Raw genomic sequence first — 14869 nt, forward strand, 5'->3', positions numbered from 1 at the left:
GTGCAGATTCAGTCAAAACAAAACTGTGCCATTAGTTTAGTAGTCCTCAGAAAGTTAGGGATGGGGTAATCCCAAGTAGTTTCGAAGAAAACTCCAAGAACAGAAAAGTGCTGGAAGCTGAGTGTATCAAAACCCCATTTATTTATCTGATAGTCCGTAAGAGGAAAACTTCAGATACCAATTACAGCCCTACCAACTTAAGAATGAATTTTGGAGTGGTGGCAGGTTGAACCTTCATTCAGGTTTGAGGATCTGTAAGGATGTTGTCAAGAGTAAACGGGTTGAATCCTTAATTTTAATTTTTACAGTAATACCATTTCACATCGATCAAACAAATTATGATTTTGGTTCTTTTGTGTCTTATAACTGGGACAGTCTTGTTAAAAAGTATGCTTGGATCCTTTTTGATTATGTTCAGTAAATGACCACCATGGTGTTGTCATCGAAAGGTGATATTACATGGATTCAAATCCAAGTCAGATCTTGTAGTGGTGTGATGCCTAAAGTGATTAACCAATATTTACAGTTAGCTACAATTAGCTAAGATTCAGTTAGAAATGCAAAAAAGAACTTGATTTAAAAGAAAAATATGAAAGAATCAAAAAAAGTGAGAGGTGGAAAGGGAGGGCGGGAGAAAAAAAAGATATAAAAGTGGCATTAAAAATGCTTGAATTCCAAAAAGGGAAATCAAACATGACTCGATCAAAACAAAGGAAGAAAAAAAAAGTTCAGAGGATGAATCTGATTCTAGTGAGAAATTTAACTAGAAATTTGCATTCAGTGTAGAAATTCACAAAGAATGAAGTTGGAAAATGGTTTACCTAAGAAGATAGCTGTGAAAGAGAAGTGGAAGACCATCACAGACTAAAAGTCAAACAAAAATCATGAAAAGTCACAACTTACAAACCAAAAATCCTGGAAATACAAGATCTGTGGTGCCTGACCAGTTAACATTTCCAGTTCATGGCTTTCATTACAAATGGGAAATATCTGAGACATAAAAGGTTTCAAATGAGTACACAGGTGGGAGCTGAACACAATGGAAAGTTTTTATTAGGCCAAAGGAAGGAGAGATTAACTTACAAAAATGAGTCATGATGTAAGGTGAAAGGATATGGAAATGGGACAAATAAAGGAACAAGAAACATCTGGACATGAGGACTGGTCCAGATGAGGATGGCAAATTTCCTTCCCTAAAGTTTAAGAGTGAAACAGAGTTTCTTATGGCAGTTTCACAGCACTATTACTAAGTTTATTTAGTGAGAGATAGAAATTTACAAAATTAATGTATTCTGCTCAGATATCACCAATGCAAATAAAAATGCAAGTTAAATTTACAATGGGCTACAAATCACCAGGCCAGCATCAGAAGGAAAAGTTGCTCCTGTTATGAGGTAGGATGGGGGCATGAAAACCAAAAAAGTACTTTAATGGGTAACGTAAGTCAAACAAAACAACAACTGGGAAAACTACGCTGTGATTTCTTGATCAACTGTGAACTCATATGGGCATAATGAATAGCACAGATGGTGTTGGCTAGGTCCAGCATACGACATTCCACTCTAATGGATTCCACAGAATATCTTTACATAAGCTTGCATTTTATTTGATGTTATTTACTTATCCAGGCAGTCAGTCAGCAATTTCACATGAACATGAAAGGAAAATCATTTAACTTTATAAACTGACAAGTTAAAAAAATAAAGCCGGTATAAAGTTTAGCAGTGCACATGTTTAACTTACAGCAGCAGTTTCAGCATGTATTCTGAAATAGATGTTCTATACAGTTATATATTGTTAGCACTGTTGGTTACAGAAACAGTTAATGTACTACAATTGAAAAGTTTGTTTTCTTCAAATCTAGTTTGTCATTAAGTTGTAAATATATACAGCTGTTCAATGGCTTCTGTATCCTACTGGGCAGTATTATTTGAACAGGAAGCTGCTGAGATGGTATGCTCCATTACCCAACAATGCAAACGAGTATAATTTCATTGCACTGAATACAGATTTCATCAGTATTTAGCTTGTACATTGTTTTCTTTTTTACATATACAGGACAGAGGTTATTTGATGGTTTTGAATTAATAAGTTTCACCACACTGATCCAAGTCCAGCATAAGACTCTTTAGTAACGAATTAACAATTTCAGGGAAGAATCTCCAGTAATGACATAGTTACTTTAGGTAGTTTCTATATAAAATGCCATTAGTAAGAATAGGGTTGGTTAGACGAGTCATGGCAGCCAGTACATTGAGGACCATAGGAAACCTATTCATGCTTCTGATATTTCAGATTTACTGAGTGCTATGGCCAGTTCCAAATCCTCTTGTTCTTGCTGATTTAGTCTTGCTAGTCGTTCCTTCTCTGCTCGTTCACTTTCTCTTTTAGCCCATTCTATTTGGTCTTCCTCACTGGGGTACTGAAACAGTTAAAACAAAAACTGAACAGAAAAATAAAGACAATTTCTTACAAACATCACATTTGAAATGAAGACAGTGGTGTGTTTTAAACTAACAACAATGGCTCTGCTAATAAGTCAAAAAAAATCCAAGGTCAGTTTACCTTCAGACATACACAGGTAGCAATGGATTGGCAACAACAAACATTACTAGCTCATAACTTTTGAGTGGCATAACATTTAATGTGGAGAACACCAGCTACAAGTTAGCAATCTCCCTTGTCAACCAAGAGTTTCAGTGTTCAAATAAAAGCAAAATACTGCAGATGTCGGAGATCTGAAGTAAAAACAACAAGAGCTGAAGGAACTCAGCAGGTGTGGCAGCATCTGTGGAGACAGAAATAGTGTTTAACTTGTTACCTTTGAACTGAATTAGAGTCATGGGACTTGAAATGTTAATTGTTCCTCTCTTCATAAACTTTGCCCAATCTACTGAGTTTTTCCAGCACTGTGTTTCAAATGAAATTTATGCAATTCCAACATCAGATTCGATTGCTTCTGACAGATTTGCTTTGGAGTGGAAAGGCATACATAGGACTATGTAACGAGGAAGAACACTTAACTAGAGTTACCATACAACTTAAAAATTTGACCACCTTGACCAAAATATTAATAGTCCTTCCCTCTACAAACTGGTAATTACTTGAAACAAAACATATCCTGTTTAACTCCAAGTTCAAACTATTTCCTGTTTTTTATTATTAGCACAATCTTAAATAATGCCGCACATTTGTACATGGAAATGCACAATCTATTCATTTTCTCCAAGTTTTGAAAAACTTGCTGTCAGATTTTCCCCACTTCCACGCCAACAGAGGGCAATGGTGTCCAGCACAATCGAGTACTGTTTATTCAGAGTACTAAAGTAGGGAAATGTTGAGCAGTGAAGGAACATGTATTGTTCTTGTATTTAAAGAAAAAAAATCAGGGAAACATCAGAGGAAAAACAGTGAAATTGAAAGTGGAGGTCTCAATATTGGTATTTGTAAAAGGAAGAAAATGCTGACAAAATATCAGCATGGCAACTGTGGAGGTAATGGTTGGACTGAAAACTGGCTGGCAGGATATAATGGAAAGACTAATTATATGTAATGGTTTGACAAATCAAAGTGCACGGTTTTATCCTATGCTTCTAAGTGTGGTTTAGAAATTGTAGAAATATTGTCTGATGACTAAAAACTTGGTCAGAACGCAGGCTTTGAAGAAGGAAAGCCATGGTGGAGTGTTGTTTGTGGGCTGGGGGTGGTGGTTGCAGTCCAGAAACTTAGAACTTGCAATGACCAGAAAGAATGAAGCAATGTGGAGATGCAGAAGCTAGAATTAAAGCAAAAAAGAGATCTGGAAGACGAGGAGAGTGTTACGAGATTAGAGACTGGGCAGGGTGAGGCCATGAAGTCATTTGAAAACAAATCAAAAGGACTTGAAAATCACTTTGCTGCTCTGACTGGGAGCCAATGGTAGTCACGACAGCGGAAGAGGACTTGCTTAACTTTAAGGTATTGGAGCGAGGGCTTTGGATGATCAAGTTTACAGAAGGTAGAATCTGGACAATCAGCCCGGAGTACACTGGAATAGTCATATCTCCAGGTAACAAATGCACAAGTGAAGGTTTCAGCAGCAGATAGACCATGGCAGATGTGCAAATAGGCTTAGTGATGGCATGAATGAGACTGGAAGCTCATCCAAGGATCAAGTATGACCTGAACAGATTGGCTTAATAACAGACTGTTGCCAGTGAGAGGTATGTGTAGCCAGGAAATGGAGTTTGGAATAGGGGCCAAAAACAACGCTTTCAGTCTTCTTACTATTTAACTGCAGACATTTTTTATTGACCCAGTAATTAGTGACAGACAAGCAGTCTGAAGATTTAACAACAGTGCAGAAATCAAGAGAAGCACAGGTGAATTACCTCTATTTCATCAGAATACATAGGTGAACTGTCATTGTGTTTTCAGATGAAGTCACTGAAAAGCAGCAGCTGGATGAGAAAGTTGAGGGTCAAAGATAAATCTTCGGGGAAAACACTGGACGTAAATGGTGCAGGAAGAGCAAGAGAAACAATTGCAAGTGACTCTCTGATTACCGTTGGACAGATAAAAGTGGAACTAGGTGAGCGCGTTCTGAATCAACTGTTTGACAGTCGAAAGGCATTAAATGAGAATAGTGTGATAACCTTATCATAGGCTTCAAGCAGGTTGCAAACGTCAAGGGAAGGCTTACCTTTGTAACAGTGACACACAATGTCATTTGTGACTCATAAGAGTTTCAGTCCTGCAGCAGCAGAACCTGTTGGAGGGATTCAGATCTGGGAAAGCTGACAAGAGATTTGGCAGACCAACATGTTTATGGACTTTAAAAAGAACAGAGAGATTGAAGATGGAACAGTGGTTTAAGGGACGGAACCTTTAAACAATATCAGCTCATATGGGGGACAACAGGTGAAGCTGTGTGATCAGCAGTTTAATTGAAATAGGATGGAGCAAAGAGAATATTTTCATGAACAAGTGGACATAAGGGAGACAGTAGAGAAACTGCAGAAAACTGTCAGATGAGGGTTAGGGCAGAAGGAGCAAAAAATAAGTGTGGCCAGGTGGACAACTGAACATGGCAAGGGCACCATATTAGTTTGTCTCAATCCTATTAATTAAAAAGTCCATGAGCTTCTTGGATCGAGACTGGAGGGGACAGGGGCTTAAGACGATGGTTGGTAGTACAGAAAAACCTGGGGTTATTTTTGCTTTCCAGGGAATATGTTGAGCAGAATAGTGTAGGAACTTGTAATATTTCAAGTGACTCAGCCAGATCTGGTAGGTAATGATCATTTGTGCCCATCATATTTCTTTTCTCAAGTACTGATTTTTGTAAAAAGCCATTGGGTTCACTAATATCCTCCAGGGAAGGAAATCTGCCATTCTCACCTATTCTAGACTACATATGAGCCCCAGACCCAAAGCAACATGAGTGATTCTCAAGTCAGCCTAGCAAGCCAATCAATTCAACGGCAATTTGGGTTAGGCAACAAATTCCAACTACATCAACACTACAAGGTTATCCTTGAAAGTTGCCACCCAGGTTGACAGGGCTGTTAAGAAGGCATACAGTGTTATAGCTTTTATTAATAGAGGGATCGAGTTCCGGAACCACAAATTTATGGTGAAGCTGTACAAAACTCTGGTGCAGCCACATTTGGAGTATTGTGTACAGTTCTGGTCACCGCATTATAAGGAGGATGTGGAAGCTTTGGAAAGGGTGCAGAGGAGATTTATTAGGATGTTGCCTGGTATGGAGGGAAGGTCTTACAAGGAAAGGCTGAGGGACTTGAGGCTGTTTTCATTAGAGAGAAGAAGGTTGAGAGGTGACTTAATTGAAATATATAAAATAATCAGAGGGTTAGATAGGGTGGATAGGGAGAGCCTTTTTCCTAGGATGGTGACGGCGAGCACGAGGGCGCATAGCTTTAAATTGACGGGTGAAAGATATAGGACAGATGTCAGAGGTAGTTTCTTTACTCAGAGAGTAGTAAGGGAATGGAACGCTTTGCCTGCAACGGTAGTAGATTCGCCAACTTTAGGTACATTTAAGTCGTCATTGGACAAGCATATGGACGTACATGGAATAGTGTAGGTTAGATGGGCTTGAGATCAGTATGACAGGTCAGCACAACATCAAGGGCCAAAGGGCCTGTACTGTTCTGTAATGTTCTATGTTCTATATTCAAGGTAGAACTGAAAACTAGGATAAAAAGGTAGAAATGAGAGTTTGAGCAATGCAGCAACTGTGGAAACGCTATGGTGACAAGACAGACGATTGGCAATTTGAAGTTAAATGTTTTTCCCAGGAAGAGGTATCAGAGGGTTCGGGTTAGTATGGGGAAGGGAGAGATGGGTAGCAAGTGACACAAGGAAATAATCAAAAATGGTCTTATCTTTGATTGATACTGTGGGACTGGCAAGACTTTGTGAGATGGCAAGGTAAAGGAGGTGTGGTGAATATGGTTTGCAGACTAATTGTGGAGGGAGGGACTCAGGGAGGCAGATGATGATGAATTGAGATCAAGGTTGAAGCTACAGAGAAGTGGTAGTAATTTGGTAGTGAAGTCGAGAGAGGAAAGATTATAAACATTTCAATCAAAAATTAGACCATTCTGCCCATTGCGTCTGCTCCACCATTTGATTATGGCTAAGTGGTTTCTCAACCTCATTCTCGTGGCTTTTGCCTGTGACCCTTGCTCACCTTACCCATCAGTAGTAAGCGATGAACATAATTCCGTGATGTAACACTTTTGTTGCAGTGGGTTAGGCAAGACGGTTACTAAATTAGGAGAAAAATAACAGCCAGTTGGTGACGTTTATAATAATTATGGAGAAGTGGCATGGCTTTATAAAAGGCCGATCATGTTTGACTAATCCAAGTGAATTTTGAAGAAGTAACCGAGAAGGTTCATGAAGTGACGCATTGGATGCTGTTTAAAGCAATGTTAAGGAAATGCCTGATAAAACATGATATAAAATGGTCGGTTAACAAATTTGAAGCTTGTGGAATAAGAGGGTCAGTGTTAACTTCAATAAAAATATTAGACTGAAGGTCAGAGGTCAGCAACTTGTGAGAAATGGTTGTATTTTAGACACAAGGGTGGTGGACAATGGCATTACTTAATGGCCCATACCAGGACCACTTGTTCATTGAATATGTAACAAAATTAGATATGCGATTAGAGGGGAAAATGTCAATTTGCAATTTATACCAAAATCAATGGTGTAGCAAACAGTGAGGGTGGTACCAATTGACAGCAACAGAACATAGATTAGTAATATTGACAGACAAGTAGCAGATGAAATTTAATACAGAAGTAGGTAATTTATTTTGGCAGAAAGGAAAGGAAAACAATATATACTTAAGACGACAGTTCTACTGAGTGTACAAGGGCGGAGAATTTATGTAGATCTTTGAAGGTATTAAGGCAAAGAGAAAAGTCAGAAAAATAATTCAAGATGTTGAGTTTCATAAAGAAGTCAACAACTAAAGTAAGAAAGCTATGCAGAACTTTTATAAAACTGGTGAGGTGACGACAAGAGTACTCTATCTAGTTCATTACATTTTAGCAATGATGAGGGGTCCTGGAGATAATGCAGACGAGATTTTCCGGAACAGCTCCAAGATTAAGTTACAGAACCTTGAACTCCCTTATTTAAAAGGAGTTCAAGAGGAGATCTGATGGAACTTTATAAGGGGACACCAAGTTTACACAAGGTAGCCAAAAAAGAGCTGTTCTCATTTGCTGTTGGTACAAGGACTAAGGCACAAGTCATTTAAAATGTCTTGGGAAACACACAAATTATTTTTAAAACACAAGGACTAGTAATGACCTAGAACTTGCGGCCCATGAGGGTAGTAGAAACAGAGACAATCAATGATTTTGAAGAAATAGACTTGCAGGGCTTTCAGGGAAGAGTTCCGGAGTGAGACTGAGTGGGTTGCTCGACAGAAAGCTGACATGGACATAATGGGCCACAGAGCCTCCTCCAGCACCACAGTGACTCCAGATTTCTTTCAACTCAAGAGACTGCCACAGCTTTAGGATGGAAAGAAATCTCGATTGTGGACTTTGGTAAATGTTGCTGGCAGATCTCTCAAAGGGAACACGTTCAAGAGGGACATGCCAGTGGCCAGCTCTTCCAATTTCTCTCTTTTTCCATCTCTGACAACACCACAAGGTGACCAGACAAGTATTTTGGGAAACCCGGAGAAAGAATGGATGTTCTGCCACTTCTGGAAATGACACACAAATTCACAATCAGCAGAAGCTCCATGCTGCCATGAATAAGTACATAAAATTTCTGAAAGACACCAATTTTTAACCATAAATAATCAACACACACAAACAAAAACACACACACTTACAGCATTGAAGTTTGCAAAATTTGTGATGTCTCCAACATCTTTACTTGGAGAAGTAGGAGCAAATGGGTCAAGATGATTCTCTTTATGGAATGAATCCCCTGAATTAAACGGATGGAAAGGATCATTTAACTTGGAGTTGGATGATTCTGATTTTACAAGGGAAAGTCTTTTACCTACATTTAAAATAAACATACAATAATATTAAGTGCCTTTGCCATTAAAACTCTCAACATCCCTTGATATGGAAGAGTTGAAGTTTTAAAAATCAATTAAAATTTGATGAGGAGGAAAATGAACTGGCATTGTAAATTTGGAAAAAAAGAAACTTCCTGAAGTGAGGCAAAGATACATGTTTAACTTGTCTAAAAATTGGTCGAGACATAATTAATATTTGAAACAAAATTAACATTTTTGAGGTCCTCCTATTCACTTACCAGGTGGTGGAGGAGGGGGTCTTGTTGGAGTGCCAACTTTTGGTGGTAATGCTGGAGGAACCTCTTCAATTTTTATAGGTTCATCTGTGAATCCAGTTTTTCCAAATGCATCATTACCAGAGTCTAATCCCGCAGCAGAACTGAATGGATCTGCCTGGTCAGACTGAAATTTTATATTCAGAGAAAGCAGAGTGAAAAATGTTACCAGTGATATGAAACATATTGTGAAATGTATCTAGTGGGCTGAATACAGCCACAATGAATTCAGACAAATGTCCAACGAACTGAATCGGTACAACATGCGTTCATGTTCTAATATCCAAGATTGAACCTGTCTACTTTCTTGTATCAGTAAACCAACTTATCCGAATTATTCAATTCCCTTCAGAGTAGTAGGGCCATGTGTCAAAGAGCACACAGAGCATTACATTTTTTAAAGAGACCTTACTAACTGCATCCTTGTTTTTTTAAATATTTGCCATCAAAACTGAAGAAAGTCAAAAATAGCTGAGCCCTGCCAAATGCTTTAACTAGAAACTTCCCAATACTGTGAATGGTAGGTGTCTACATTGATTACATTAGCAAGGGGAGCAAGCTGTATCTTTTTTATTCTTTGGAGAAACTCCAAAGCCTATCTAACGAGGCTACTCTTCACTTTGCTTCTCTCCTATCTTTTTACTTCAATTCCTTCTCTGAATATGAGATACTTTGGAAATGTTGTCAACATCCTAATGCAAGACACACAGCAACAGGTTTGTGCACAGCAAGTTTGCAAAAACAGCAAAGAAGGAAAATGCCAACTAACTGGTGTCTTGATTGAAGGATAATACCGAAATAGTACATGGGATCTTGCGTATCCATCAGAAAGTGTAGAGGTACCTCGGTATAATGTCTCATCTGAAAAATAGTATGTGACATAACCACACACTCTCAATACTGCACAGAAGTAGGCAAAATCTTGGCAGATGGAATATATAGTGTGGGAAAATGGGAAAACAGGCACTTCGGCCAAGAAAAATAGAGGAGCTGAATATTAAATAAATGGACAAAGACTGCAGACAAGTGCAGCAGAGAGAGATTTCGGAGTTTTTGTACGCAAGCTTATTGTGATAGGGAGGGCAAACGGAACGTTGGCCTTTATTTCCAATGGAATGGAGAACAAAAATAGGGAAGTCTCAGTAAAACTGGGCAAGCTACTTGTCTTATCACATGTACAGCTGCAATGTGGTTGGCTCTTAACTGCCCTCTGGACAATTAGGGATGGGCAATAAATGCTGATCCAGCCAGGGTGCCCTCATCATGTTATTCCACAAAATAAAAATCATTTAAGAAAAGATATACTGGCATTGGAGGCAATGCAGAGAAGGATAACCAAGTTAATGCCAGGTATAAAAGGATTTTCTTGTTCGGAAAGGTGGATGGGCTTGGGCTTGTAATTATTGGAGTTTAGGAGAATGAGAAGTGCCTTAATTGAATATACAAGATTCCTAAGGAGTTGACAGGATAAATGCAGAGAAGCTATTTCCACTTTGTGAAAGTCTAGCAGCAGAGGGCAGAATCTCAGAGTATGGGGTTGTCAAATTAAGAACAAAACAACGGCGGGGCGGGGGGTGGGGTAATTTCTTCTCTCAGAGGGATAAATTAATGGAATTCTTTACTGCAGAATGCTGTTGAAACTAGGTGATTCAAGTGTATTTAGGGCTGACATAGATTTTTAAATCAGCAATTGAATGAAGGGGTTGTCTCGAAAAGGCAAATAAAGTGGACTTCAGGTCATCAGATCAGGCACGATCTCATTGACTGGCAGCACAGACTCGATGGTCTACTTCTGCTCCTATGTGCAATGGTCAGTTAAAATTTTTATTTTCCTACTGGACTTGAAAAGACAAACTTCTCACTAAGAAACAAAATGCAACAAACTGCAACAAGGAAAAGGTGACGGTGTCCCATTGTTCTTTCACACATTCCCTTATCTGCTTAAAGCCTGTTAAATCGCTAAGTTTCTCCATTTCTGAGGAAACAAGTATGACCTTAAATTCTGTGGTTATGCATGGAGATGTTATCAGACCTGCTGAATACTGCCGTAATTTTATGTTCTTATTGAAGAATTTGCAGTATTCTGCTTTTAAATTTATATTGCAGTAGTTTGTTTTGTTACAGCCTGATCTGCCAACCTATATATTAAACCAAATGAAATGAGGAGGATGCACTTAAGTTGCTCAAGTCAGTGCAAAATATTGGAGCTTCTTCAGAAGCATGTTAGAAAGAAGCTTAAAATGCTTTCAGTTTTTTTTAATAGGTTTAGAAAAAAAAGCCTGAAGGAAAGTACAGCATCACCACGTTGTCAGTGCAATTATGCTCAAGCCAAATATGCATCCAAGCAGCATATTTCATAGCTGAAACGAATTCTAAGGGAAAACATGGGCAGAAGGGTGGCCATATTTAGAACAGAGAGCAATACAGCACAGTACAGGCCCTTTGGCCCACGAACTTGTGCCCAACTTTTACACTAATCTTAAGGTCTATCTAACCTCCACCCCTGCGTTATACAGTCATCCATACGCCTATCTAACAGCTGCTTCAATGCCCTGAATGAGGCTGACTCCACTACCCGTCTCCGGCAATGCATTCCACGCCCTGACCACTTTCTGACTAAAGAACTTCTGACGTCTCCCCGCTATCTACCTCCACTCACTCTAAAACTTTGTCTCCTTGTAAAAGCTACCTCCCGAGGAAAAAGGGACTGACTGTCCACTCTATCTATACCTCTGATCATTTTGTAAACCTCGATCAAGTCACCTCTCATCCTTTGTCGTTCTGAAGAAAAAGCCGTTGCGCTCTCAACCTTTCCTCATACACCTTCGCTCCCTTCCAGGCAACATCCTGGTAAATCTCCTCTGCACCTTTTCTAATGCTTCCACATCTTTGCTGCAATGAAGCAGCCAGAACCGGACACAACATTCTGGATGTGGCCGAACCAGGCTGTTGTACAGCTGGGGCATAAGTTCACTGCCCTTGAACTCAATCCCTCTATTAATGAAAGCTAACACACTATACACCTTCTTAACAACTCTATTCACCTGGGTGGCTGCTTTCAGGGAATTGTGGACTTATACCCGAAGATCCATCTGATCCTCCACACTGCCAAGCATCTTTCTGCTAACCCTGTATTCTGCTTTCAGGATTGTCCTTCCAAAACGAATCACCTCACACTTTTCAGGGTTAAAATCCATCTGCCACTTCTTAGCCTCGCTTTGCATCCTACCAATGTCCCTTTGTAACCCAGAACAGCCATCAACACTATCCACAACTCGACCCACCTTCGTATCGTCCGCCAAGTTACTAAACCGCCTTCCAATCCTTCATCCAAATCTTTTACAAAAATCACTGAACTCACTGGACAAAATCCTTTGGACAATATTTGAAGTTTCACTATTCCCAACAGCAAAACCAGCCCAATATTCCATACTGTAGATGCTGGAAATTCAAAATAAGAACAGAAAATGCTGAAAACATTCAGCATGTCTGGTTCCTTCTATACAAAGAAACTCTCATCTCAACCTGGAATGTTAATTTTGTTTCATTCTTCAAAGATGCTGCCAGACATACAGTGCTTCCAGAAGTTTCTGCTGCTATTTCAACATTCCATCAAGTCTATTTTTCAAGTGCATTTACAAGGAAACATTTAGCTGTGGGATGAGACTGTGAAACAAAATAAAAAAAACAAGAAAATATTCTAAGTATAAATTATGCATACATTTTAAATTAATTACCTGTGATAATGTGTTAAAATCAGCAAACCCACTGCCAAATGAATCACTTCCAAACACTGAGACAAAAGGGTCTGCAACTGCAACAGAGATAAAGTTATCAAAAAAATCACACCACAATGAAAGCAATTTTCTTTATCCCGAGGGTGGCCTCATTAAAAATGCAATTCAAAAGGAACAAATGGGGTCTCAGAGGCTCTAGGTTTTACTCCAAATGGTTTATGATTGTAGGTAAATGGCTTATTTACTAAACTAAACTGTAAAGATGAATATTCACTCTTAATTGAAGAGGATAATTAAAGCTTAAATCTTCTGGACAAATTTCACAAAAGCCAAAAGAACTGTGAATGCTGAAAATCAGAAACAAAAACAAAAGTTGTTGGGAAAACTCAGCTCATCTGGAAGCATCGGTGGAGAGAAGCAGAGTTAATGTTTTAGGTTCAATGATGGAGAATTGTTGTTGAAATAAAAATTCACATTTTTAAATTATTCTTCTATCAAGTGAACATACACATGAATATTTTACAACACCATTGCACATCAAGGTGCACATTCATGTCTATTTGGTGAATGTATATATTACATTGATAATTTTAAGGACATCATAAATTCAGAATCAATACGTATTCCTCAATCTAATATTGCTCTTCACCTGCTGAGCTCAAGCCAGCTCCACGTTTCCTGCAACAGTGACTATGCTTCAAGAGTAATTTACTGGCTGTAAAGTGATTTCAAATATTGTGAAACGGTGAAAGAAACAAAACAAATGCAATGTCTTTATTTTACATTTAAACTTCACAGTCGTTGTGCATTATTTTTGTGAGGTCCCCTACTTATAAATGTGCAACTTATGAATGCTCATACTTGCATACATATGCCCATCATTTTAAATATGTGACAAATAGTGGGAGGCAATCGAGGTATTATCGTTGAACTATTAATCCAGAGACCCAGGTAATGTTCTGGGGACCCAGGTTCGAATCCCACCATGGCAGAGGGTAGAATTTGAATTCAATGTAAAATATCTGCAATTAGGAATCTAATCAAGACCACGTTTCCACTGCCTATTGTTCAGGCCCTAAAATTATTGAACTTGACATTGTTTTCCATTTGGGGACCCTGCAGTCTTCTAGATGCAATGTGCTGTTTTTCCAGCTTGTGCTGAACTTGACTGGACCACTGCAGCAAGCCTGAAACAGATGTTGACCAGGCAACAGGATGTATGTTAAAGTGACAAGTAACAGGACACTTGGGTCATTTTGCAGACAGAATGCAGATGTTCTGCAATTGGTCACCCAGTCTACGCTTTGTTTGCCCAATGTAGAGACCACATTGTGAGCAGTGAATGGAGTAGACTAGATTGTGGGAAGTACAGGTGGAGTGCTGCTTCAGCTGGAAGGTATGTTTGGGCCCTTGGATACTGGAGACGGAGGAAGTAAAAGGGCAGGTGTTACACCTTCAGCAGTTGTAGGGGGTGAGTTGAGTGAGGGAGAAGTGGACCAGGATGTTCCTGAGGCAACAGTCCCTGCGGAGGGCAGTCAAGGGCGGGCAGGGACATGTGTCTGGTAGTGGCATCTCACTGGAGGTGCTGGAAATGGTGGTTGATGATCTTCTGGATGTGGATATCAGTCAAATGGTAGGTAAGGGCAAGAGGAACCCTATCACTGTTGTGGAGGGAAGAGAGGGGTTGAGGGTGGAAATGCCAGAGATGGGTCAGACCCAGTTGAGGACCTTATCAACAATGGTGCTGTGGAATCCTTGGTTGAGGAAGGTGGTGGACATTTTGGAGGTTGCCTTGTTGAAGTTGGCCTCACTGACATATGCAATGGAGACAGAGGAATTGAGAGAATGGAATGGAGGAGTTTTTTTTACAAAGTCGGGTGTGAGGTTGAACATGCGCATTCTGCCTGCACAAGACCCTGAGCTTCCAGCTTCCTGATGCTTTAACACACAGTCTGCTCCCTAGCCAACATCTCTGTCTCAGGCTTGCTGCAGTGTTCCAGCGAAGTTTCCCAATAGAGTCAAATACTTGCTTCCCTTGTAAAAAATACAAGCAATCATTTCTAGATTGCTAATTTGTCACAAGCAGCTAGTATTTAACACGTTGGACAATACATGATCAGGGAAAGAGAGAGGGACAGAGAAATTGGCAGGATGGAATTGGAGATATTGAAGGGATATAAAGAATAAACTCACCGTGACATCATCAGAATAGTACTAAAAAGGCTCCTTGTGAACAATGCAGAAATCTGTTATTGTCTATGCATGCATGGGTTTGTTCCTAAATTTGTAACCATATTAAC

General features: G+C 39.4%; 1 protein-coding gene across 6 annotated transcripts in view; it reads right to left on the reverse strand.

The window, feature by feature from the left end:
• Positions 1–1279: 1279 nt before the first annotated feature.
• The window catches only part of eps15 (epidermal growth factor receptor pathway substrate 15), a 144098-nt gene continuing 130508 nt past the window's right edge, over positions 1280–14869 (reverse strand). Inside the window, exons 22-25 of one of the 6 annotated variants that reach the window (XM_048539476.2) lie at positions 12570–12646; positions 8797–8959; positions 8363–8535; positions 1280–2422 (exon numbers count right to left, since the gene is read on the reverse strand). In XM_048539476.2, the coding sequence (XP_048395433.2) occupies positions 2276–2422; positions 8363–8535; positions 8797–8959; positions 12570–12646 (560 nt within the window). In that variant the 3' untranslated portion in view covers positions 1280–2275. The remainder of the gene's footprint in view (positions 2423–8362; positions 8536–8796; positions 8960–12569; positions 12647–14869) is intronic. The other 5 variants (XM_048539478.2, XM_048539480.2, XM_048539479.2 and 2 more) reach the window with 5 other exon arrangements.

This window comes from Stegostoma tigrinum, chromosome 8 (assembly GCF_030684315.1).
Source record: "Stegostoma tigrinum isolate sSteTig4 chromosome 8, sSteTig4.hap1, whole genome shotgun sequence".
Taxonomy (NCBI): domain Eukaryota; kingdom Metazoa; phylum Chordata; class Chondrichthyes; order Orectolobiformes; family Stegostomatidae; genus Stegostoma; species Stegostoma tigrinum.